The sequence below is a fragment of the Coregonus clupeaformis genome, chromosome 5, assembly GCF_020615455.1.
Source record: "Coregonus clupeaformis isolate EN_2021a chromosome 5, ASM2061545v1, whole genome shotgun sequence".
Taxonomy (NCBI): Eukaryota; Metazoa; Chordata; class Actinopteri; order Salmoniformes; family Salmonidae; genus Coregonus; species Coregonus clupeaformis.
The window spans coordinates 2,187,021-2,215,015 of record NC_059196.1 but is presented as its reverse complement, the minus strand read 5'-3'; the positions used below and the strand labels follow the sequence as shown (position 1 = coordinate 2,215,015).

Here is a 27,995-nt window from a genome sequence, read left to right as displayed (position 1 = left end):
CGTCGTCGGCACGGTTGGCGCCGTTTCTCCTCTCCTGCCTGGGCATTTACTTTTGCCCATGACCCTCTGCCCGTGAATATGTCCTCCCATGACCACCATTCGCCCACCTGAGCCATCGCCCTCTTCTCCTCCTGGGCACGCTGCTTGGTCCTCTGGTGGTGGGATCTTGTGTCACGATCGTTGACAGATGAAGCGGACCAAGGCGCAGCGTGATAAGCGTACATTCTTTATTTGTGTACACAACACGAACCAAAACAATAAACAAACGATACGTGAAGTCCTAGGTTACAACACAAACCTTTCGGAACAAGATCCCACAAAATTCTAGTGAAAACAGGCTGCCTAAGTATGGTCCCCAATCAGAGACAACGAGCTACAGCTGCCTCTGATTGGGAACCACCCTGGCCAACATAGATCTAAACGATCTAGAACGAAAACATAGTAAATGTAACAGAAATTCCACACCCTGGCTCAACATTTAAGAGTCCCCCGAGCCAGGGTATGACAGCCTCCGACAGATGGTGAAGCCCCGCTCAATCCAGAGCAGGGACGGAAGGTTGCCGACGTCGACTTCGAAATCGTAGTAGTTGGCACTGCGGCCGCAGACACAGGCACCCCCAGCGACGAAGGTGCAGGAAGATCAGGCTCCAGTACGGCCATGCTGCAGCAACTTTTGAATGTACAGTGGGGAAAAAAAGTATTTAGTCAGCCACCAATTGTGCAAGTTCTCCCACTTAAAAAGATGAGAGAGGCCTGTAATTTTCATCATAGGTACACGTCAACTATGACAGACAAAATGAGGAAAAAAAATCCAGAAAATCACATTGTAGGATTTTTAATGAATTTATTTGCAAATTATGGTGGAAAATAAGTATTTGGTCAATAACAAAAGTTTCTCAATAATTTGTTATATACCCTTTGTTGGCAATGACACAGGTCAAACGTTTTCTGTAAGTCTTCACAAGGTTTTCACACACTGTTGCTGGTATTTTGGCCCATTCCTCCATGCAGATCTCCTCTAGAGCAGTGATGTTTTGGGGCTGTCGCTGGGCAACATGGACTTTCAACTCCCTCCAAAGATTTTCTATGGGGTTGAGATCTGGAGACTGGCTAGGCCACTCCAGGACCTTGAAATGCATCTTACGAAGCCACTCCTTCGTTGCCCGGGCGGTGTGTTTGGGATCATTGTCATGCTGAAAGACCCAGCAACATTTAATCTTCAATGCCCTTGCTGATGGAAGGAGGTTTTCACTCAAAATCTCACGATACATGGCCCCATTCATTCTTTCCTTTACACGGATCAGTCGTCCTGGTCCCTTTGCAGAAAAAACAGACCCAAAGCATGATATTTCCACCCCCCATGCTTCACAGTAGGTATGGTGTTATTTGGATGCAACTCAGCATTCTTTGTCCTCCAAACACGACGAGTTGAGTTTTTACCAAAAAGTTATATTTAGGTTTCATCTGATCATATGACATTCTCCCAATCCTCTTCTGGATCATCCAAATGCACTCTAACAAACTTCAGACGGGCCTGGACATGTACTGGTTTAAGCAGGGGGACACGTCTAGCACTGCAGGATTTGAGTCCCTGGCGGCCTAGTTTGTTACTGATGGTAGGCTTTGTTACTTTGGTCCCAGCTCTCTGCAGGTCATTCACTAGGTCCCCCGTGTGGTTCTGGGACTTTTGCTCACCATTCTTGTGATCGTTTTGACCCCACGGGGTGAGATCTTGCGTGTAGCCCCAGATCGAGGGAGATTATCAGTGGTCTTGTATGTCTTCCATTTCCTAATAATTGCTCCCACAGTTGATTTCTTCAAACCAAGCTGCTTACCTATTGCAGATTCAGTCTTCCCAGCCTGGTGCAGGTCTACAATTTGGTTTCTGGTGTCCTTTGACAGCTCTTTGGTCTTGGCCATAGTGGAGTTTGGAGTGTGACTGTTTGAGGTTGTGGACAGGTGTCTTTTATACTGATAACAAGTTCAAACAGGTGCCATTAATACAGGTAACGAGTGGAGGACAGAGGAGCCTCTTAAAGAAGAAGTTACAGGTCTGTGAGAGCCAGAAATCTTGCTTGTTTGTAGGTGACCAAATACTTATTTTCCACCATAATTTGCAAATAAATTCATTAAAAATCCTACAATGTGATTTTCTGGATTTTTTTTCTTCAATATGTCTGTCATAGTTGACGTGTACCTATGATGAAAATTACAGGACTCTCTCGTCTTTTTAAGTGTGAGAACTTGCACAATTGGTGGCTGACTAAATACTTTTTTTCCCCACTGTATGTCCACACTTGTCATTATAAATGTTTGTTAGTCTGCTCTATTATGGCTAGATAGCTTTTAGATGGGGTACATCCTCTGCTGCAGTGCTAAATTACTAGGCTTGTACTGTAGTTAATGTGCTGTTGACAAAACAGTAATGATTTTCAGACTAATAGGGGAATCATCTGGATGGTTAGTGGGATCCATTCCTATAGCCAAGCAGAGGATATGCTAAACAGCCACCAATGCAAAACACATCTCCATCTCTTGCACTTTTCGTGTAATTTATTTGCAGTTGGACATTTATAGCCCTGCAGCAAGCATCTGATTGTGTAAGCATAATCTCATTGACAAAAATAAAATCTGACATATGCTGCTGCTGTCAACAGAGCCTATCATATAAACACTCATAGCACACAATCTATAAGGTATGAGCCGCCTGCAGATAGAATGCTACAGCATTCTGAATTCTGACAGGGATAAAATATTGAGAGATGTTGAGGGATTGGAACAGCTTCATTTTCATGTTAATGGCCCATCATCAGTTTTCCCAGGCCGACACTGACAACATTGAGTCAGCCGCTTATATCACTGACAACTTTAATTTCTCTCTCGCCTTGAGCATTTCAGATAATTAGAAAACAAAATGATGATTAATCTTGTCAAAGAACATTATGTCCATGTCTTTGTCATTGCAACAGTAACAGATACAGTGGGGGGAAAAAAGTATTTAGTCAGCCACCAATTGTGCAAGTTCTCCCACTTAAAAAGATGAGAGAGGCCTGTAATTTTCATCATAGGTACACATCAACTATGACAGACAAAATGAGGAAAAAAAATCCAGAAAATCACATTGTAGGATTTTTAATGAATTTATTTGCCAATTATGGTGGAAAATAAGTATTTAGTCAATAACAAAAGTTTCTCAATACTTTGTTATATACCCTTTGTTGGCAATGACACAGGTCAAACGTTTTCTGTAAGTCTTCACAAGGTTTTCACACACTGTTGCTGGTATTTTGGCCCATTCCTCCATGCAGATCTCCTATAGAGCAGTGATGTTTTGGGGCTGTCGCTGGGCAACACAGACTTTCAACTCCCTCCAAAGATTTTCTATGGGGTTGAGATCTGGAGACTGGCTAGGCCACTCCAGGACCTTGAAATGCTTCTTACGAAGCCACTCCTTCGTTGCCCGGGCGGTGTGTTTGGGATCATTGTCATGCTGAAAGACCCAGCCACGTTTCATCTTCAATGCCCTTGCTGATGGAAGGAGGTTTTCACTCAAAATCTCACGATACATGGCCCCATTCATTCTTTCCTTTACACGGATCAGTCGTCCTGGTCCCTTTGCAGAAAAACAGCCCCAAAGCATGATGTTTCCACCCCCATGCTTCACAGTAGGTATGGTGTTCTTTGGATGCAACTCAGCATTCTTTGTCCTCCAAACACGACGAGTTGAGTTTTTACCAAAAAGTTCTCTTTTGGTTTCATCTGACCATATGACATTCTCCCAATCCTCTTCTGGATCATCCAAATGCACTCTAGCAAACTTCAGACGGGCCTGGACATGTCCTGGCTTAAGCAGAGGGACATGTCTGGCACTGCAGGATTTGAGTCCCTGCGGCGTAGTGTGTTACTGATGGTAGGCTTTGTTACTTTGGTCCCAGCTCTCTGCAGGTCATTCACTAGGTCCCCCCGTGTGGTTCTAGGATTTTTGCTCACCGTTCTTGTGATCATTTTGACCCCACGGGGTGAGATCTTGCGTGGAGCCCCAGATCAAGGGAGATTATCAGTGGTCTTGTATGTCTTCCATTTCCTAATAATTGCTCCCACAGTTGATTTCTTCAAACCAAGCTGCTTACCTATTGCAGATTCAGTCTTCCCAGCCTGGTGCAGGTCTACAATTTGGTTTCTGGTGTCCTTTGACAGCTCTTTGGTCTTGGCCATAGTGGAGTTTGGAGTGTGACTGTTTGAGGTTGTGGACAGGTGTCTTTTATACTGATAACAAGTTCAAACAGGTGCCATTAATACAGGTAACGAGTGGAGGACAGAGGAGCCTCTTAAAGAAGAAGTTACAGGTCTGTGAGAGCCAGAAATCTTGCTTGTTTGTAGGTGACCAAATACTTATTTTCCACCATAATTTGCAAATAAATTCCTTAAAAATCCTACAATGTGATTTTCTGGAGAAAAAAAATCTCAATTTGTCTGTCATAGTTGACGTTTACCTATGATGAAAATTACAGGCCTCTCTCATCTTTTTAAGTGGGAGAACTTGCACAATTGGTGGCTGACGAAATACTTTTTTCCCCCACTGTATAAAGGGAATGCATCAAATGGTCTTGTAAGATACTCTGATTATCATTCTCTCAGCACATACTGTATATTATTAAAATGTCAATACACTATTTATTAGAACCTGCTTCAAATACAATATCACAAATTAACATCTTATGAGACCCTCTTACATTTAAAATTCAAGCCTAGCTAAGCTAATAACCCACCTATTTAATCCTCCTTGACAAACTGAACAGAAAACACGTCAGCAGGTATTGCAATGCACATGAGAAAACTGGGTGTTTTGTGTCCCCATGCAGCCTGCATTGTTTTAACAGCTGTCATCCTGTGTGTGTGTGTGTGTGTGTGTGTCACTGTCGTACCGGACACCCCCGCAGCCCCCGCAAGGCAGGGGGGCACAACGAGCTCTGGGAGACAATGCGCCTATCATAATTTTTTTAAATCATTTTAATAGTAACCCTCTAAAAAGTCAATCATAAACCCTTTCCATATGTACTAGGAAGCTAAGTGTTTGTTTCTTGGGCTTCAGGAATGTGACTGAAAAAGTGCCTCAGGCCTTAAACATTTTTTTTTACTGATTGAACGTATAAGGGGATGTCGGTGAATAAATACCATTGGCCAAGGTTAAGACAGCGCCAGTGCAATGAGTGGAGCTTACTCAGGTGTTCAAAAGCGCATATCAGACCGAGAGCCTAATGCTTCTTAGGTAGTTCTTTACGATTTTTAGTTTAGAAAACAATCTCTCCGCAGAAGTTACAGGGATGGTAAAAACAGCTTGACTTCCTTAGCAACATCAGGGAAACTGGGCAGAAGGGAGTTGTGTTTTAAATACTAGTTCTGCAACATCTTTAATTGAGCCTCTCATTCTCCATAATTGCCGGCCTCAACACGTTACGGAAAGAGATTAACTGTATGGGAAGCTCTGGGGACAGGTCGTCTGTACACTGGACAGCCGATAAATTAGCAGATGCAAATAGATTATCATGTTTAGCAGACAACAGTTCTTGAGCGCTTGAACAAAAAAAGCGGTTTGCGATTCGTTCATACTGGGGAACCGGCGTTTGAATTGTGTAGTTGCAATATCAACAGTCCCTTATCTCTGGTGTATCTTGGCATGCATCATTCTGGCCCTGCAGGTGAAAACATTTGCACACAAAAAAAGCAGGACATCAGGGGAGTCTCTCAAGTAGGATTTACATTTTAGTCATTTAGCAGACGCTCTTATCCAGAGCGACTTACAGTTTTAGTGAGTGCATACATTTTTCATACTGGCCCCCCGTGGGAATCGAACCCACAACCCTGGCATTGCAAGTGCCATGCTCTACCAACTGAGCTACAGAATTTGCCTTGAATATTGCAGCCCATTTGTGTAGGCTAATAGCCAGACAAAACACGCTGAGCTCAACAGTAAATAGTTGCTGAATTTATCCTCAAGCTGACTACTTTTTTCCACATTGTTAGGCTATTTGATGTGTAATTTTTATAAAAAGCTTTTAAATATCATCTAAATAGCAGCTAAATACGATATATAGGCATAGATAGTACACTGCATAATGAAACAATCCCTTCTAAGCTAGTGTTTTGAGGATGGACTGACTGTATTCTTTGGCATTAATAGACTTTGTGGGGGTCCAGAGAAACTGTGTTACCCAGTGGTGTGTGTGCATGCATGCGTGCGTACGAGCGTTCCATTGCGTCAGCTGAATTCACTGTCAGGCAGCACACACACAGCTCTCTAGATAGAAGGGGCCAGAAACACGTTCCAGTGTTCTATTGACTCCCAGGCTTAAGAGGGATCCAGGTCCAGTATGTGAGTGAATGGGCTCTGTTTTGCTGCTGCTGGATGCTAAATGAATGATGCAGAGAGGTGACATCTCTCTCCCACACATGCCTCTTCAAGCTTGAGGGCCCTGAGAAGTGACTGTGGATGGGGATGGAGGGGAGGGGAGGGGTGGGTAAAGACCTCCATGGAGTAGTGTTATAAAAGCCCATGGATTATTCCAATCCCAACTCCAAGAAGAGCTGTTCAGAAATTGTGGTGAACAACATGCTACAAGCACTGGTTTACTTCCCCAAAAAATGTTTTATGTGGAATATACTTTTGTGTTTTAGTAGCTAGTGGAGTTACTATGCCCAAAGACCCTAGTAATCAAACAGCTTCCTATAGTGTTTCTTGTTGCCTACACGCACTGCTGTTGTTTTTAATGTTTTCAGAAGAGTTGGGGGATGAGACAGTTTCACCTTATTTATAGACCAAATATGCCTGTTATATTCCATTTTCCGACATCTTTGTTGTTGTGTAAATGCTGAAATCTATATAAAGATGTCCTTGGGTATGCATCCCTTTAAAAGAGAGAATAAACTTAGTCCTAGGCATATGAAAGGGAGGGAGGGTGTGGAGAGAGATAAATACATTTTTGTCTGTTTATTGAACAGTCTTCTCCAATATCCCTCCTGCTCACTGTGTGATTTCAAAGAAGAGCGTGTCAAACTTAAAACAGAATGACTAACAGATTCATGAATGAATGTGTTAAATATCGTTTTTTGTTGTTGTATTATGTAACAAAATGTAACATTTGCATGATATAACCGCATATAGGTTACTCGTGTAGCCTGTACATTTGCATAATGTACACTGAGCCCACATGTAATTCACATGTTAACCTAGATTTTTAAATTGTATGGAAAACATCCATTGTACATTATCAAGTGGATTTATTACTTAATTTGAAACATGAACAAACACTGCTTACAGTCAACCAACCAGGTCTTAGAGCATTTCGTATTATTCTGTATGTAAATCCGAGATATCCATTTAGTATGATATGTTACTTTTGGATGGTATGTATTAATTTGTGGATGTCCATCACCCATTTCGTAAGATATGTTACCAATTACAATTTGTATTATATGTTACTAATGTACTAAACATATAATATGTTACAAATTTACTAAATGTACAATATGTTACGATTTTTCAAAAAGTACAATATGCTACAAATTTGCTAAACGTATGTTACGTTAAGAATTCTAGCTAAGTCGCTAGGTTGCTAACGTTAGCAACCTTTGTGTTGCTAGACATTCACGTTATACGCCCATCCCAACCACCCTACTTTGCTTTTTGCCTTAAGTAGCCATCTGTCTTATGTAACCATACCAAACTTAACATATCATACTAATTTGGAGTCCTGGATTTTTAGTAATTTCATTTCCTGGTTTATGTTTACTATGTTACGTCTAGACTATGAGACCAGGCTGAGTCAACAGGAGCATACTGCATCTTTCTCTCTTTTCCCATAGAATAGATGTTGTAGTAGGTGTTTGTGTCTTCTTCTTCCCACGCAGAGTAATGGATTTACTATGCCCTGATGTAATCACAGCAGGAGAGTAGCAGGCTCCTGGAGATGCTGTTATTTAGCTCTAGATCACAGCAGATAGGTGGGTCTTTGTTTTCCCCAACAGACCAAGAGATATTTATTCAGTGATTCACCCAAAAAAAATATCCTATGCCAGTTCGCTAAAGAAGCAGTTGGCTTTGCAGATCAATTAATTGTGTATCAAGGACGCTGTGCGCTGTCAATTACCATGAGGACCCTCCAGTATTCTGCCCTACCAAGCAAAAGAGCAGCTAATTGAGTGGAACTGAGAAAAACGGTTTTAAAGTGTTTTTATTGTCAAACCAAATTAGTTGTAGGCAGATCACTGGAAATGTGTTTATTTGTTGTCTTACTAACAGGTTATTTTTTATTCATATTGACCCTGACCTCTGATATGACCTTTGACCCTAAACGGTAGTTACTGCCTTCTTGCTTGGTACACCCACTGGAATATGTTTCCATTACAATTTATTATTACACAAACTTGTGTTCATAGATTTATTTGTATGTGGCTGTCAATTTCATATAGTTTAATACTTGTATCAGCAAAGAACAATCAATAATACCAAGGTAAACCGTAGACACTGCAGCCCAAAGCTAAAAGGTAAAAGGCATTAACTGAGGTAAGTGATGGCAGTTACTGCTTTTTTCCTTGGTTTCACTGTAACTTTTTTGCAGCTACTGCCAACATGACCCCCCATTTTCTCCATAACACAAAACAATGGAGGCAGGATATACTCTATGTCCACATGATAAAGTATGTATTAAATGTTTCAAAAATGTCAGTATCACATTTTTTGACCAAATGTGCAGTTACTGCCATTTTGCTTGATAGGGCAGTATAGGCTACATACTCAATGTGGATAGATATTCCCCATCAAATATGTTGGACACTACAGTGAGGGCAGTATCGTTAGTGAGATCTAACTTATAATACTTTGTAGAGCACACTTTGGATTTATATCAGGTTATGAGACAGAGGCTCCGGAGGCATGGACATTGGCGTAGACACACAGAGAATCCCAGGTGGAGTACATATTCTTGGACCTCTCAGTCCTGATGCTCCTCATACCTTATTCTCACTGATCCTCTCTGATCTCAGACCGTTATTGATTCTAGAGTTGAGCCTTGTTTGTGAATAATTTACTATTCCTCCCTCCATCTGGCTCTCATTTTCTGTGTGTTTGTGTGTGTGTGTGTGTGTGTGTGTGTATTTCTGTGTGTGCAAGTGCGTTTGTGTGTGTGTGTGCATGTGTGTGCGTGCCTGTGTGTGTGTTAACAGGGATGACCTGCCAGGCCCGGAGCTCTTATCTGGACAAAGAGGTGTTGTGGGGCTGGCGTTTCACCCCGGTCCTGTCTCTGGAGAAGGGCTTCTACGAGGTGGACTACAACAGCTTCCACGACATCTACGAGACCAACACGCCATCGTGCAGCGCTAAAGAGTTAGCCGCTACGCTACGAGAGGGCCAGCTGCTCCCCACGCTCTCTCTGCTGACGCCCGAGCCCCCCAAACCCTACACCCTGGACCCCCTGCCCACCCACAACCCTCTCACCAAAGAGGTGGACAAAGGAGAGGAGGGGGAGAGGGGGGAGATCAACGGCTCAGCTGCAGCTTTGGAAGACCAGCCTACACTGGACTGATTACTTCAGATAAGCCAAACCAGAAACAAAGTTACTAAAGACTATGCTTAATTTAGTCAATGGCCAGCTTGTTCCATTGCATTGCTTGGAGATCAAAGATCCCCCCCTCCCCATGCAATACTTCTCTAGAGTGTCAATCTATAGTATATATTTGTTTTGTATACACAAATACACACAAACACACACACACATACACACACACTTATACATAAACGTACACATAATATGCTCCGGATTGGTCGTATTGTCTTTTTATATTTGAGGCGACCACATATTTCCATTACAGTAGTAATAGTTCAAGTGATATACTGTAACCTGAAGTGGAACAGTTAGCCATGACGAACGAATATCACAGCTTACAAATGATCCAATATCCTCATTTTAGAGGTTGTTGATTCTGCTGATCGAGTATTGATTCCATCTCTTGGCTAATATCGCCCCACGTTGCTCCCTGCTGCTTCTAACACAGTGACAGAATATGTGCGGACCAGATCATTATCTTCAATTCTATCACGCTTTGTTATTACTCCACTACGGAAACTCTTAACTGAAGGCAATATGTACGCAGCCGCGCTTTAGCACTCCTTCGTTCCTGTAGGCAGGAATTGGAGCTCAGCTCAGTTCAGCTCGCCGCTATAGATCAAGCTCTGTCTCTTTGTATTGGGTACGATTAGCCCCGTTTCGCATTTTGTCCAATCACCCTCGCGTTTCCACTGTCATGCTTAATCGCATTACGTGTGATGAATATACTAGAGCAAAACACAGGGCCCAGACAGCCCCTCAGTATTGGACCCAGAGGAACGGGCAGTGCCTCATTTTGATACTCATGATACATAAGCACAAGTTCTGTGACCCTGATATGCCCCCCCTTCCTTCCCTCCATCCCTGTCCCCCCTCCTGCCCCTGACTGGTGCATATTTTAGTGCAGGGTTCTTCAATTCCGGTCCTGGAGGGCCGAAACACTTCTGTTTTTATTTCTACCTGGTAGTTAATTGCACTCACCTGGTGTCCCAGGTCTGAATTAGCCACTGATTAGAAGGAGAGGATGAAAAACAGAGGTGTCTCGGCCCTCCAGGACCGGAATTGAAGAACCCTGTTTTAGTGCATGGTGTTGAGTAGAGGCTACTGATGATACAAGCAGGTTTATAATGATGTCTACGCTCATGAGTATTTCTTCCCTGCACTGTGACATAATACAAGCTATTAGTGCTATTTCTCTAATTTCACCTTTGGTTAGTTATCTTTAAATCAAATCAAAATACAATAAAATTGTATTGGTTGAGTACACACATTTTGCAGATGTCCAGATTCAGTTCCATTCTACCCATAGTCCTGGTCTGGACTCAGCTAGCTCCTGTTGTCTCTGCTTGAGAGAGTGTATGACCCTGTCACTTGTCCTGTGTGTCACATTTTCTACAGTTTTCTTTTGAGGATGTGTGTGACAGAGCTTGCATGATAATGAACTGTCCCCCCGACATAGCAAGTTTAATACACTACTAATACTACAGGGTATTTTCTAGGCATGCAAACTACAATGAACATTTTCTACATTGACAACCAATATGTTGATGATAGCTAAGATGACAAATCTCTTAAATTTTAACCCTTCTCCCCCCTTCTATAACATTTATTTGCATTTTTCCGGACACTTGTCCCATCAATGTATTTTATTTCACTGTGACATTATAGCATCATATTTATGCCATTTGCATAAAGATACTTTATCATTAGAGAAAAAAACTGTTCCCATAGCTGGAATGTCATCTGTTTTCTGTGTGTTCTCATGGGAATAAACCTAATATGACCAAAAGCACATTACAGTATGTTTCTGTTAGAGAACTGTGTGTGTGTGTTTACGTGCGTGTGTGTTTGTGTGTGTGTTTGTGTGTGTGTGTGTGTGTGTCTGTGTGTGCCCACACGTGTGTGCACGTTTATGTGGGTCTCTTTGTCTGCCTGTCCATGCACACCTGTGTGTGCATTTGTTAGTGTGTTAATTTAGTCCTCTGTAAGTATGTGTGGTTAGGAGTTATTCCCCTCACAGAGAGAGAGAGCTAGTGGAAATGAGAGCACACAGTAGAAGCTGCTGCATAAGCGAGGCCTGGTTTCACCCAAGGCTCGGCAAAACAGTTGTGACTTTTACACATGCTACCTGACAACTGGATTAGAGGTGCATCAAATCATGAGAAACAAACTTAAGCAACCATTTGTAATTGGTGTGGAACAATCTCATCTTGCACAGAAGCTCTGGGCACAAACACATTGCTCAGCACAGGCAGCTGGTAGGGAACAATGATACAAACAAAAAATAGAGATCCAAGGCTATATATGAATTTAGCACCATCTGTACTGTACATACAGCATGTATTGAACCACAAATCCTTGGATGACTGCCAAGAACTGTGTGGGTGATACAGTTTTCCTGTGCTCATCGGTATTGACCAAAAACATAATGTCATAGGTTACCAGGGAAAGGAGCCAAATCCTAGCTATATGATTCCCAGCTTATTCACTGTTGCCTTTCCAAATGATTTCCGATTGAGTAAGAATCCCTGGTAACAGAAATAGCTATACTCACCACCCAGCAGCAAAACACCATCTCTGAGTCAGCTTCTTCAGTGTATTATGAGATTTGTAATGAGATTCATTTGGTTGCCTTTCCCCCTGAAACAGCCTGCTGAACGATTATGAAGATGTCACAGCTACTAACAGGGAACAGAGAAACAACCCGCCACAAAAGTCACTGCCATAATTACATTTCTGCTTGGGTTCAAATCAAAGGCTAGGACAATCAGATCAAGCTACCATCGATAACAAACACCAGCATAGAGGATTTTCTGGCGAGTTGGAGCCGTCAAATCGGTGAGCAACTGCTATTGCAATCATTGTCATGAAGCAACATCCGCCCCACTGGTGTTAGATGTTCAGAACGAGAAAGTGCAGGCTACATAGAAGAAAAATAATAATAATAATAATGAGGATTTCTATCATCTAATCGAGATGTAGATTACATATCATATTCCAGTGTTCAAACTTGGAAACAAGGCTGCATGGGATTTCTCATAATGCGACGTTCAGCCAATGGCAATTTCCGCTTTAAGTATAATGACAGGAGCCTCTTGTGGATTTTACAGCTGTAACGCAGTTCCACCTCCGACACCGCCAAAACAACCACTATGCGGATGTCGGCTGAAGCGGATCTGATTGAATAGACCCTTAGTCTTAAGCGTGGGTTTGAGTTTTCCTACATTATCAGAATGTCCTGACAAGGTCGGAAAACAAGAAATGTTTAGAAAAGTCAGGACTTTTTTAAGGGTTAGGTTTAAGGTTAGGTTTAGGGGTTTGGGGTTAAGGTTAGGGTTAGGGTTGGGGTTAGGGAAAATAGGATTTTGAATGGGAATACATTTTGACTCCCCAAAAAGTCCTGAAAATTCACGAGTGTTTGTGCGTGCGTGCATGCATGCGTGCGAGCGTGTGGGTGTGCCTGCGTGTGTGTGTGCTTGTGGACACACTCACTGTAGAAAAAAAGCTAAACTCTCTAGGACTGATGAATGTACCTATACAGTACAGTTAGTATACATTACCTGGACTAAGGGGCTACTGTTCTTACCAGGGCCATCCATTGCAATGCATGCAGGTTCTCTTACCTTTCAATAATGCATGCTCATTAAGAATATAAGTGCATCGTCCATTAACAAACATGTAACCAAAATAATAAAGGAAAATATATTTTTTAAAGATATGTATATACATATTTAAAAATATATATATGGGGGATTGGAAATGATGCAGACAATTACATTGATGGAAGATACAATCTATCTGCAGTATTTAAAAAAATACAATAAAACATGTAACCAGAACAGAACATCCTGTTTAAGCAAGAGAATTTAACTTAGGGAAAAGCAAGTGGGAGGAATTCACTTGGCATTTGTTCCAAAACAATGGAGTGGGCAGACTCTATCTCTGACCCCACTGAACAACACCCACACACTACTGAACACACACACACACACACACTCCACTTTTAGAGATAGCCTGTACCTGTAAATGTATTAATTTTGAATTGGTAGACATACTGTCTTGTGTTATTTTTCTCTGAACTATACTGAACAAAAATATAAACGCAACATGCAACAATTTCAACGATTCTACTGAGTTACAGTTCATATAAGTAAATCATTAAATTGAAATAAATTCATTAGGCCCTAATCTATGGATTTTACATGACTGGGCAGGGGCGCAGCCATGGGTGGGCCCACTGTGGAGCAAGGCCCAGCCAATCAGAATGAGTTTTTCCCCACAAAAGGGCTTTATTACAGACAGAAATAATCCTTAGTTTCGTAATTTCTCTGTGTGGCTGGTCTCAGACGATCCCACAGGTGAAGAAGCCAGATGTGGAGGTCCTGGGCTGGCGTGGTTACAAGTGGTCTGCGGTTGTGAGGCCGGTTGGACGTACCACCAAATTCTCTAAAACGACATTGGAGTCGGCTTATGGTAGAGAAATTAACATTACATTCTCTGGCAACAGCGCTGATGGACATTCCTGCAGTCAGCATGCCAATTGACTCAAACCTTGCGACATCTGTGGTATTGTGTTGCGTGACAAAATTTGATATTTTAGAGTGGCCTTTTATTGTCCCCAGCACAAGGTGCACCTGTGTAATGCTCATGCTGTTTAATCAGCTTCTTGATATGCCATACCTGTCAGGTGTGTGGATTATCTTGGCGAAGGAGAAATGCTCACTAACAGCCCCGTATAGCTCAGTTGGTAGAGCATGGCGCTTGCAACGCCAGGGTTGATTCCCACGGGGGGCCAGTATGAGAAAAAAAAATGTATGCACTCACTAACTGTAAGTCGCTCTGGATAAGTGCGTCTGCTAAATGACTAAAAATGTAAATATAGACACATTTGAGAGAAATAAGCTTTTTGTGCGTATTGAAAATTTCTGGGATCTTTTATTTCAGCTCATGAAACATGGGACCAACACTTTACATGTTGCGTTTATATTTTTGTTCAATATAAATATCTACAATCATCCACATAACCTCCTACAATGATGCTTGTTTTATTTAGACCAAAACCAGAGAGAAGAGCATCACAAAGCTTGAATCGCTTTAGGTCTACCCATAGCAATCAGATCATTCCCTTCCTCCAACCGCCCTCACAGACCTGGCTGATGTAGATGTCATGTGAATGTGTTTGATTTCCCTCTTTGAGCCCCTGGTTTCAATGTTCTCCTCCAAGTGTTGAGGTGCACCACCGGTGGATGTGATCATCTCTCCATCAGACAGATCTTTGACTTCACCCTCGGGACCAGGGAGGCGAGAGAGAGTTTGGGTCTGACCCTTTTATGCGTCAGGGCTTTGATGGGATGTTACAACCCCCTTCTCCTAGCAGTGGAAACCATCTCCTACTGAGTTGTTGTGAGGCGCGTGTCACCTGCTGTGCTACATGACCGCACATCCCCAGGAACAAGATTATATTTGGAACAACAAGCTCAACAGTCAACCCACAGGTAGGGATATCGACCACTGAGGTAAAAGGCAATGTGAGATTATGTTTTTCATATGAGAAGGACTTCTTGATCTGTTTCGGTGGGAATAAAATCCTCATGACAGGGTTGAAATCTTTTTGGGACTGGTGGTGTTTCATTTTCTGACTCAGACTTAAGAATTAGATACATTTTTGGGCGAGGGAGGAAATGTAATATAAACAGCAAACTTTTCTTGGGCTCTGTGGCTTTTTCAGTACTTTACTGAGCATGAGCTCAAACTCTGAAAGACAGATCATGAGCTTATTTAGATTAATCTTGAGCCTGGAACATTATTGAAGTGGTCTGGAGGTACATTAGCTAGCCATTATTAACTACACTAGAAAATATATGAGGTGCTTATGGGTAGTGAAATGCATCCCATTCTGCATTGAACACAAATAGTTACATTTTGAATCATAATGTATGTAGTTTATGTCTACAGAGTTTGAGTGATGCTTTCGCTGACAATTTTTGTTTGTTAGACAGGAAACAATAAAGGTCCGTCTGATAGTACCTTCTGTCTTTGAGCTTTTCAGTCTCATAACATGCAGTTAAGGAAAAGGGCATCCAGATGGTTATTGGAGAAATGACTACATCGCCCTAATGATTTGGACATCTTTAGTGAAGAAACATTCAAATGAGGATGAAGCAAAAAATTTTAACATTTCCACTTCCTAGTGTGCTCGAAGTCAAAGGACTAGTTCAGCTACACTTTTGATTTGCATTAAAACTATGGTAAATAAAACAGGAGCTACTGCTTTCTTTCCCATTTAGATTAGTGTACATGTGTAGTTGTGTAGAATTATGTTGAATATAATAATAAACTACATTAATCAATCTGACTCCATTATTATGTGAATAAATGCAACAGGCCCCGTGCGTCTCAGGAGGATCTAGTCAAGGTAGCGAGCCTTACATCACCTCTCAGTATGACTATAATGAACATGTGTCTAACTTGCACCATTATGCAATAATTAATCCTGGCGACCAATGTTCTAGTATTCATTTAGGCCTCTGGTGATTCAAGAGGGAGAGAGTGTTCTGTTCAAAGTGAGAAAACCTACATCAATGGTACTGGTAAATCAATAGGCCCAAACAATGGCTCTAAGTAGAGGCCTCAGTTAGTTGTGTCTTGAAGCTCTATCGTCAAAAGATACTTTGTTGTAACAAAGTTTTGAGCTTCTGCAGGGCTTGATTCTGCGCCGAGACAGTTTTCTATACCAATATTCAAACTCTACAACCAGTTGGGGTGCAACCTCCTTGTTCAGCCGAATCTGATAAACAGACTTCAAAAGGCAGACAAATGGTTCTGGGCTATTTAAGATCCACCACTGTATACAGTAGGACTGAGTCAGTAGTTCTACCTGTAGTAAGGCCTCTACTGTAGAATAATGTCCACTGTGTCCAAAAAGATTGTGATTAACTATCTGTAAAGAACACTTGAATAACTTGCTGACAAAATACCAACTTGGCACAGACGTCAATTCAACGTCTCTTCCATATTGGTTCAACGTAAATTCATTGAAATGACGTGGAAACAACGTTGATTCAACCAGTGTGTGCCCAGTGGGTATGCCCTGAGGTGCCATTTTCATGGCCAGTTTTAATTGTAAAAGAATATGTACTGCCTACTTTGCAATTTGCTACTTATTGGTATTGATTAACTGCAGGGAGCAAATGACATTTGAGCCACTTATTTTTTGCTCTATTATTTGTTTACTAGAGTACTTCACCTTGACTATGTGTTCCCCACTTCCACCTACACACTAAAACACAGTGTGAAACATAAGAGGTATACTGTACTCACTCTCACTACAGTCGTGACGCATCGCTGGATGACTAAACAGTATAGTTTAACAGTATACATTTTTCTGCTCACCCATACAAAATGACACCTACCGTCCCTCATAAATATAATATATTTCATTTAAACTGCAACATTAAGCTTAATATATTCAGCGTAAGGCAAAAACCACCCCATTCGTTATTTTATTAAGCGGAATATATTGTCTTCTTCCACCGCTGTATTGGGGCACATATCCATACTGCTGCATCATTCTTCTTAGCTTTTAAGGTTACGGATATTCTGGACCGGTTCCCGGACTCTGCCAATTCCATGACTAAAATTGGCCCTTTATGTTCAATGGAGTTTCATACCATTATTACTTACTGTAGTTGCAGGATATTTTGACTTTTGGAACATTTGGTGGGTTAAGTCAGGTCAGGGTAAATGGTAATGAAGGTAGATAAAAGTTAGTGTGGCCAAGGGGGAAAGACTCTAGTGAAAGTTCAGTGATTACTCATCTGATCCAAATTAAATCCTCAGTGAGTGAACCCTGGCTGACCCCTCTGGCTGGAAACCTCTAGCTGTAAATTGCATTTGGATTATGAGGGAAGCGCCAGATGACAAGGAACAAATTCAAAACAACCAGAACCATCATTTTCCTTAGCCTCTGCAATTTATAGACTTACTGTAAGTATGTACTCTATTGACTGCTTATGTGTACTGCCTGTGCCTTCGTGTAAATACTCTTGTATAGAAGCATGCAAGGTCCCGCTGGATGAGTCATCCTTCAATCGTCAGCAATAGTATAGTGCATTGTACTTACACATACAAAGCTAAAATGAAAGAGAAATTGCTCACACAATTGTCACTGCTCTATACAACTAAACAAAATAGTTTGCAAGCCTCAGTCTCAACCACACTTTATTGTTCTATAACGTGAGTTTCTTCTCCATTGCTGTTCGTCTCAAACAGAGAAAGTACAGGCTTGTGACCTTTCCGCAGATTCCCCTGACATCCTCTAGCCTGCAGCCATAGTTCTCAGTCAGCTCTCTCCTCAGCCTCACTGCAGCATACTTAATGCTTCTCACAGGGTCATATGTTAAGTGACAGAAACGCCTTGGATTTCATCTTGATAGTTAATGTTTTAGAAGTAATAATGAAACGTTGTACGTGTAAGTGCATCTTTAATTGTGCAGTGCACTGTGATTAGCCCTTTCGGTCATGGTAATGAGCACCTTGCGACTGGAATGCATTTATGTTAATGATAGCTTCCACTGATCCTTGCCAAGTCCACAGTCTTATCTTATGTTCGTTATTTAGCTCATGTGAGTTTGTTGTGTGGGTCTTTTGACTCACCGTATTTTTATCCTGAAGGGCCACCGTACTTTGACAAAACGTTGTTGTTATGCGAGCGTAGGGAAGCGGGCATGTAAGAGTGATAGCTAATAAACTTGTGTCGTTCTTCCAACACAACCTTGGGAACGAGGATGGCTGATACCGCACCCGTCATCCCCACCATCTCTCTGCCTCCTCCGGACCCGTTTCTGCGTCACCCAGGCGATCTTGTCATTCCCTAGGAGCAATGGAAAGGCTTGCTTGAAACGTACCTTCTAGCCATAGGACTGGATACTGTTGCCGGCGCCAGGAAAGAAGAAACAATAGCAGCTCTTAACTGACATATTTTGAAATCTCAAAATGTTCTACTGAGATGGCTTCTGTTCAAACAATGACGTCAGCGAGCTGGTCAATCAGCTAGCTGGTGAGTCAGCTAGCCAGTTTGTAGCTGATTTGAAAGCTCTAGCACAGTCGTAATTTTGGAGCAACACAAGACTTGAAGATGCTAATTTAACCCTTGCTAATTCACACACTTGCTCTACAAATTGAATCTGCCACTGAATGTGCTGCTAAAATAGCTGAAACACAAGCTTACCCCACAACAAGTACTAGCATTAGGGAGCAGTCAGTGCAGCAGCTACATACTAGCTATGAGGTGTGTGACACAGACTCAACCGCCGCAAACAGCTAGCACAGCCTCACCAAGGGTGCCAGCAGAGGCGCTGTGGAAATTGTGGATCTACCCATCATGCTTCAAGGTCTCCAGATTGCCCAGCTAAGGGCCAGACATGCAGACATGTCAAAAGTTGAACCATTTTGAAAAGCTGCTCCACACCCACCAAAGCATCAGCGCAACCACATGCCTCCGACAGCCACAACACACAGGTAGTGATCCATACAGTGGAGCCCCACTCTGAGAACTTTACTATGTGCCCTCTCTACCTGGAAGAGCTGCGTTCCCGCTCTCCTTGACACCGGTGCCTTCGCTAAACATACAACAACATACAACCAGTTCTTCCAGCACGTACCGCTGCAGCCTCCGTCCACCACACTCTGTGGCTACGGTCAGAGCAAGATAGACGTCGTCGGCCTCCTCCACCTCCCAGTACGTTATGGTTCCAAGGCCTTAGACTCCTTCCCGTTTCACGTCACACGCCAGGGTGCAAATAACATAGGCCTGGACCTTTTTGTCAGTCTTGGATTCTCTCTACAGGACAACAGTGGGGCCAAGATACTTAATGTGTCTTCTCCGTGGCATCAACAGTATCCAGAGCTGTTCAGTGGTTTGGGATGTCTGACTGCATTCACACACAAACCCCTCTTGGACCCCAGGGCTCCTCCTGTAATTCAACCGCTGCGTCGGATTCCCCTGGCCCTCCGCAAAGACGTCGAGGAGGATCTCAAATGCCTCGTGGCTGAGGATCTAATCGAACCCATTGACGCCTCTCCCTGGGTTTTGAACCTGGCGATTGTTCAGAAGAAAACAAGGGACATCAGAACCTGCGTTGTCATGCGAGCAGCCAACAAAGAAGTGGTGCCTGACAAATATCCACTACCCACAACGGAGGAGCTCACAACACACTTCCATGGCTCCCACATCTTCTCCAAGCTCGACCTTTGACAGGGCTATATGCAGGTTCCTCTTCATCCGGAGAGCAGGAACTTAACGGCCTTCATCACTCACAGCGGACTGTATCGCTACAAGTGCATGGCTTTTGGCCTGAGCTCAGCACCAAGTTGCTTTCAGAGAATCATGACCACCATCCTCGCCGGCTGCCCTGGTGTTGTGGTCTACCTGACATTGTGGTACATTGGTCAGACATTGCCACTCATGATGAGCGCCTACAGCAGGTGTTCACCAGCCTCAACCGCCATCACCTCACACCTCACATTGACAAGTGTGAGTTCTCAGCGTCAGTCATAGACTTTGTGGGGTTCCGGGTGTCATGCAAGGGTATCTCTCCGCTGCAGTCGAATGTGGATTACATCCTCGAAGTGCCCGCACCCACATCAGCTTCACAGTTGGCATCATTCATAGGTATGACCGCCTGTTACTACTGTGATTTCTACCAGAATACCTCTTCATCACGTCATCGCTGCGACAGCTTCTTAAGCAGGACGCTCCTTGGAACTTGACTCTGGCCTGTCAGGCAGCGATCAAGGAACTAAAACGCCTTCTCACCACGTCTCAGACCCTGGCTCATTTCTACTTGAACTGCCCCAGGCTGGTGGCATGCGACGCCTCAGCAGTGGCTATGGGGGCCACCCTGTCTCAGCTGCATGATGGCGTGGAAAATCCCATAACTTTCGCCTCTCGCGCTCTCAGTCCGACAGAGCAAAAGTACTCAGCAGGGGAGCGCAAGGTTCTCGCTTGCATCTGGGCTTGTGAACGGTGGCATCGCTACCTTTATGGTTGCTCCTTCACCCTCAGAACAGACCATCAAGCCCTGAGAGCCCTGATGTATACCACTGGCAGGGGACACAGGCCCCTCCGTCTCCATAGGTGGTCAGCTCGCCTACAACAGTACGATTTCCAAGTACAGTTCACTCCAGGAAAAATATGTTGCAGCAGACTTCCTGTCCCGTCCCATCACCACACAGAGCTCATTAACTCAGATGGTGACAGATGGTAAAGAGGAGTTGGTGCATCTTGCCTACTCTCCTCTACAGAACACGGAACTCGAGGACACATCGACTGCAGAACCATCATTTGGCACACTAATTGAGTACATCAGGAATAGATGGCCTTCCCGTGTCCCATCAGAACTGAAGTCATTCTCACATGTGAAAACGAACTGTCATGCTGGGGTGATGCCTGCATTGCATGAGGTCACTGTGCAGTGATCCCTTCAGTCCTCAGGGGTCGCAGCCAAAGGTGTCACCCACATCCGTACTGCTTTCTATTACCCGCATCGAACAGAGGGGGTGGAAAGATTTAATCAGTCCCAAAAGAATTGACATGGCCGAAGGTTGCTCTCTGGGGACTGCACTCTCCCAGACCCTTCTCCACTACCGTGCAACTTGTCACTCCACTACGGGAGTCTCCCCCGCCTCACTCATGTTGGGGCGTGAGCTTGTGCTACCCCTCACCAGACTTAGCCACCAAGGGCACTGCTACCTCGCCCACCAGTTGGATCTTCAGTGCGGAAGCATCAGCATGACATGAAGCACAGTTTCGACAAGAAGCACAGAGCTCAGCCGCCAATCATCGAGGTGTCTGACTGGGTCCGAGCCCGTTGACCTCATCGGGCCAACAAACTGAGCACATTCTGGTCCTCTCCAAGTCAGGTCAGTCGTCAACTGGGCCCAGTGACATTTCAACTGGCAGATGGATCTCGTTGGCACGCCAGCTGTCTACTCATGGTTCCTGCTCCCGTGAACACACTGAACGTGGCCACTGCTCCAGTGGTCAGGCAGGACATTCTTGTTGCCATGCCACCTGCTCAGACTCCTGAACAACAGCCAGCTCTGTCTTCCCCTGAGCCCAGACCTGTCAGGACTTTGATACTATGTTTCATACATAGACTTTGGGAGGGGGAATGTTATGTTCATTATTTAGCTCCTGTGAGTTTGTTGTGTGGGTCTTTTGACTCATCGTATTGTTATCCTGAAGGGACATCGTACTTTGGCAAAACGTTGTTGATATGCGAGCTCAAGGAAGTGGGCATGTTAGAGTGATAGCTAATAAACTTGTGTCGTTGATAAAGAACAAAGTCGTGTTCTTCCAACACAACACCCACATCCACTTCACTTTACCTTTATCTTCCCCTTTTGTTGTGATCCTATTGTTTAGCCTACACGCTCTAGGATTAGACATGGACGTCTGATTAACATGGACTTGGGTTTGAAAGGTAAGCTTTGTTAACACGTAGTGCACACATAGTGCTGTAGCATCATCTAATTGAAACCCAGGCCTCTCGAGACATAAAGCGTGCCCTTGCATAATTGTGCTCCATGAGGAAGACAGAGGCAGACCCTCTTGGGATGTTTTGGTACTGTACTGTTCTTACTGTCCTGACTAAAGAGTGTGTGTTCAGTTATGCAACCATATGCAGAGGGGCTTAGTTTAGCATTGTTACGGTCAATTAATGTTTGACAGGATCGTTTTCAATGGCTTTCTTTTAAATCTCCCACATTGACTATATGCCATAGATAATTGGAACTGTAGCTATTTGGATTAATTTACGCAGATGACTGTATTGACTGCTTGAATCTGCTTAATGCAGTATGCAGTATTTTTTGCCATTTGTATATGTCTGTGTTTTATCAAATGAATGGCCCATAGATCCTTTACTTGGACAAATGTAATTTCAGAAACAAAACATAAGACACCGGGGTAGACATAAAATGTATTGTGTGTGCATGCTTTCATGATATAGTCCAACTCTTGTTTATGACTAATATTAGCCCTCTTTCCCAAGCAGGCAGGGCACCTTACCCCAGGGTCCCCCCAAGTACAGTACCACACCACACTGGAGGTGAGAACTCATAATAGGTTATTCTGAAAAATTAATATTTATACCATGAGGTGGTGGCGAGGAGAAAGTTATCTCCAAAAAGTTGTTTGTTTTGTTTTGTTGTTGTTATTGATTATTTAGAATTGGATGCCTGTTATACAATAGAATAACTTAAACAATATACTTTTTTATTAATCAATTCCTTCAAAGCTTTTTTAAAAATGTGTACAAAAGATTCAAAAGAACCTCCTAGCCCCATTTGAAACCATAGAAGACCCCCATTCAATTTGTCCATGTGAAGTTGAAACCCAAGTACTTTAACACTGAATGGACTTTGACGTCAATCGTCAGTGACACCTAACAACTCAATCTCCTGCTGTTGTCACTCATAGTGACTCACTTCCACCACTCAGTGTTAGAACATATCACTGTCACCCAAAAGGCTATTTTATAATGTATTATTTACTTTATGCCCACCGTTTTATACTTCACAAGTTCTTTGGGAGTTAAGTGTGTCTGAATGTATAATGCTTGTTACCCATTGGTTTTGCGATTGGACTTGACCAGTGTGGTTCCTTTTCAGGTGACTGAGAAGGAATGAGCTTTTAAGGCCTCTATAATTACAGTTGGATGGCTCCCTGTATGCTGGCTGGCTGTTCTCTGCTAGTACAGTCTCTCTCTCCTCAGAGACACAACCAAGGTACAGGAAGGCTGTAGAGTGGAGATGGAGGGAAATTTGACTATTGGGTTGTTAAATAATTTTTAAGTATGCTGAATCCTCCAAGGGAGATGGCCCAGCTCAAGTCATTCCTTAAAGTGTGTATTTTATTTCTAGGAACATTTTAAAGAGCTTGTATTACTCCAAAAAAGAACATTGAGTTATGATGATTTTTCTATTAGAAATGATCCGCTCCAAAGTACTGCCTTTGGCTTGTGTAATTTATCAAGGTGGTGAAGGTGAAGACATTACTATTTGATAACCAGGGATATTGACATCATACAATCAATGTATAGTCTGTTACCCTACTAATGTGCAGTATATCAATGCTCCAATTCATGCCTGTGTCATTCTTAATCCAATAATATTCCCAGTGGGGAGCTTCCTGTCATGTGTTATTATATGGGCCAAGGCACAGCGAGCCATCTGCAGCACGACAAAATCCTCATGCCAGGAGATGAGATCATATGGAAGCCTGGTGACTAGGACACATTGTGCAACATGTCAGCATGGCATACATCAACTGGGTTTTAATTTTTTGGTTTCTTCATAAACTGGTGAAGGAGGAGTGGAGAGAACATAATACGCCAAGCTATGTGTATGAAACCACTGCTGACACAGCCATTGTAGGAGATTTACACTGGCTTCTGGCCAGGAGCCTTGACACCAGCAACTCTCACAGTGGCAAAGCATTTCTCCCTTTCCAAGAGCCCTGAGTCCTCAATACAGTCCACCTCAGTCTGCTGTGTCTGCTCCCAGTCATTAAAATCCATTCCCTCTCACATCCTTCACGTTATGTGACTGCTGCCTTCTGTTTCACAGACAATTGGTTGCTTGGCTCAGTTTCATCATAGTACCCCCTTGCAAACAGAAGTGCTGTTGACTCATCCCCGATCCCCACTCTGTCCCGTCCATTCTCATCATGTCCCAGGAGTCAGGACCACTTCAGTATCCGATCAGATCTACTCCTCCTGACACCTCCCTTCTACAGGCCAATCAAGGGAGCTAAGTTCCTATGACAATATCAATAGCTGAACCTGAGCTCATTGCTCTCCTTGTTTTACACTTGAAAATGTGGCGATGTCTCTCAACACTATAGCTTCAATTTGCTTCCACAACGGGAAGGGAATCCATTAGTATCTGAACATTTCAAATTGCACACAATTTTGGGACTTGTGCCCACACCTACCATCTCTGGATAATAACCAACATCTGTAGATTGATAAGCAAACCATCTCATTTGCTGCTGTGATTGTTATTATTCATTGGGTGTGATCAGGGTCTAATATACCCCCTAATGTGTTCCTGTGGTGGAGTTTTGATTGGTTAATATAATATTCCATATGTTTAATATGAATAATAAAGTAATGTCCAGACACAGATCGAGTTGATGGTAGTTTATTTAGAAGCGTTGCATGGCTCACACACTCACGTTCAGTGACTACCATAAACTGTAGTACTATGGATCCACCATGAGGTGTCATATTAGGTTAGTGTTGTCGTAAACAATTAGCAGTGTTGCTGCACTGTCGTGCATAAACAATTACAGTTAATGTTCTAATTGGGCCTAACCTCTGGCTATATTCCTCCTTGCTGCAGCAGAGAGGATCCTCTGTGGCCTCCTCCCTCCACAGGGAGTCAGTCTAACAGCTCCGTCTCCACTTTCCTTCCATCCCTAATCTTCAATGTTTAATCTTTTAATGGCTGCTCATTTCCTCCTCCCTCCCTTTTCTCTGTCTCCCTCACTACAGCACTTTCCCATCATCCCTTGTGGTGGTGCAGAGCTCCAGAGAACAGCTGTCAGTCACCTGTGGAGACGGTATAATGAGCTCAGACAGAACAAGACTGGACCTCAAAATGGTGCCGCCGTTAAATGTCCCTCCCAGTCGCAGTAAGCCTCCTTTGAAATCTGCATACTAGGAGAAGCTGGAATAATAAAGTGGGGCGTAGGGGCGGGTGAATGAGTTGCAACGAACACAGTTGGAATGAAGATGAAAATTATTTCCCAGTTTTTGCTTTACCACTGCCAAGAAGAGCTTGGTCAGGTCCAAGGAGCAGAGAATTGGCTGGCGAATATTCTGCTGATCTATGGCTTCATACAGCTTTGTTGTCAGGACAGAGACTGTTGCAATGCTGCCAGAGATTTTTTTTTTTACATCTGGTAGGATGAGGACACCACTTGGATACAGATTGTCAGTCTGTGAGAGGGAAGTGCCAAGTGAAAGCAAGAAGCTGAGTCACCACAGAAAGGAGGGTTGTTTGACGGTTCGTGCCAACATGTCCATAACCACAGGGATGTGTCCTGGTCTTAACTCCTGTCCTGATGTCTTGTTATATCATGTTATGGTTTCTAAAGACCACCATGCTAATGGAGAAGACGATACAGAAATCAAATGTCACTACAGAATATAAATGAATTGGTGGAACATTTTAAAGTCAGAGAAAATAAAAACGTGTTTGTGAGGTAGATATTTACTAGAGTTGTCTAAATGTCAAACTGGGGTTGCATGCTTTTCTTTCCAGTAACTGGCATTCTGGCCCCACAGGCCTTAATGCAATCCAGAGGCTATTCAATATGTTGTGTGTGTGTGTGTGTGTGTGTGTGTGTGTGTGTGTGTGTGTGTGTGTGTGTGTGTGTGTGTGTGTGTGTGTGTGTGTGTGTGTGTGTGTGTGTGTGTGTGTGTGTGTGTGTGTGTGTGTGTGTGTGTGTGTGTGTGTGTGTGTGTGTCCGCACGCGTGTTGTGTGAGACCACGCTAACTGGGACAGCAGCCAAGGGAGAATTTCTCTCCAGCTGCTCCTCACTGCCTGCCTCTGTACCCCAGGGTTATCCCTCTCCTCTGGGACGTCACCACACAGAACACATCCAGCTCCCTCAGTTTCACAACGTGGCTGAAGGGGAGAGAGAGAGTGGTGGGGGTTAGAAGAGGCTATATGAGCTCCTGACAGACCAGCCTGGTGCCTGTCAGTCTTATTGAGAATCCAGTGCTCTGGCTCCTTTTTCTCAGAATACAGTTATAACACAATGCTTGAATCACTAGTGTCAAAATGCTTAAACCTACAAGTGGCACTTCAGTTAGTTGTTTGTAGACACATTCAACTCTGTAAGGCCAGCTAACCAGATAATAGAATACAAATACTTTTTTTTGTCTGGTGCCCATTTGGTTGTGAGATAACCTTAAAGTGCAATGTTTGCCAGGATTGTCCTAAAATGCTCAGTCAAGCACAACCTTTCAGAAATGATCAGAGTCCAAGGAAAAGCTTTTATTCATGTCATAATTAGATCAAGGAACGGCCCCTGGAGTTCTGGGAACGTTGCTTGACAGTTCCTTTAGAACTAACATTCTTAGAACACTGAAAAGAAAATGGACAAGGTGAGGTTACAGTGGGGAAAAAAAGTATTTAGTCAGCCACCAATTGTGCAAGTTCTCCCACTTAAAAAGATGAGAGAGGCCTGTAATTTTCATCATAGGTATACGTCAACTATGACAGACAAAATGAGGAAAAAAAATCCTGAAAATTACATTGTAGGATTTTTAATGAATTTATTTGCAAATTATGGTGGAAAATAAGTATTTGGTCAATAACAAAAGTTTCTCAATACTTTGTTATATACCCTTTGTTGGCAATGACACAGGTCAAACGTTTTCTGTAAGTCTTCACAAGGTTTTCACACACTGTTGCTGGTATTTTGGCCCATTTCTCCATGCAGATCTCCCCTAGAGCAGTGATGTTTTGGGGCTGTCGCTGGGCAACACAGACTTTCAACTCCCTCCAAAGATTTTCTATGGGGTTGAGATCTGGAGACTGGCTAGGCCACTCCAGGACCTTGAAATGCTTCTTCACGAAGCCACTCCTTCGTTGCCCGGGCGGTGTGTTTGGGATCATTGTCATGCTGAAAGACCCAGCCACGTTTCATCTTCAATGCCCTTGCTGATGGAAGGAGGTTTTCACTCAAAATCTCACGATACATGGCCCCATTCATTCTTTCCCTTTACACGGATCGGTCGTCCTGGTCCCTTTGCAGAAAAAACAGCCCCAAAGCATGATGTTTCCACCCCCATGCTTCACAGTAGGTATGGTGTTCTTTGGATGCAACTCAGCATTCTTTGTCCTCCAAACACGACGAGTTGAGTTTTTACCAAAAAGTTATATTTTGGTTTCATCTGACCATATGACATTCTCCCAATCCTCTTCTGGATCATCCAAATGCACTCTAGCAAACTTCAGACGGGCCTGGACATGTACTGGCTTAAGCAGGGGGACACGTCTGGCATTGCAGGATTTGAGTCCCTGGCGGCGTAGTGTGTTACTGATGGTAGGCTTTGCTACTTTGGTCCCAGCTCTCTGCAGGTCATTCACTAGGTCCCCCCCGTGTGGTTCTGGGATTTTTGCTCACAGTTCTTGTGATCATTTTGACCCCACAGGGTGAGATCTTGCATGGAGCCCCAGATCGAGGGAGATTATCAGTGGTCTTGGATGTCTTCCATTTCCTAATAATTGCTCCCACAGTTGATTTCTTCAAACCAAGCTGCTTACCTATTGCAGATTCAGTCTTCCCAGCCTGGTGCAGGTCTACAATTTTG

At 43.3% G+C, this 27,995-nt stretch overlaps 1 protein-coding gene across 2 annotated transcripts in view; it reads left to right on the top strand.

The window, feature by feature from the left end:
* The window catches only part of LOC121558463 (G protein-activated inward rectifier potassium channel 4-like), a 50,560-nt gene extending 39,982 nt beyond the window's left edge, over positions 1 to 10,578 (top strand). The window contains exon 4 of one of the 2 annotated variants that reach the window (XM_041871841.1): positions 9,223 to 10,578. In XM_041871841.1, the coding sequence (XP_041727775.1) occupies positions 9,223 to 9,581 (359 nt within the window). In that variant the 3' untranslated portion in view covers positions 9,582 to 10,578. Of the gene's footprint in view, positions 1 to 9,169 lie in introns of both variants that reach the window. The other variant, XM_041871845.2, reaches the window with a different exon arrangement.
* Positions 10,579 to 27,995: the final 17,417 nt, after the last annotated feature.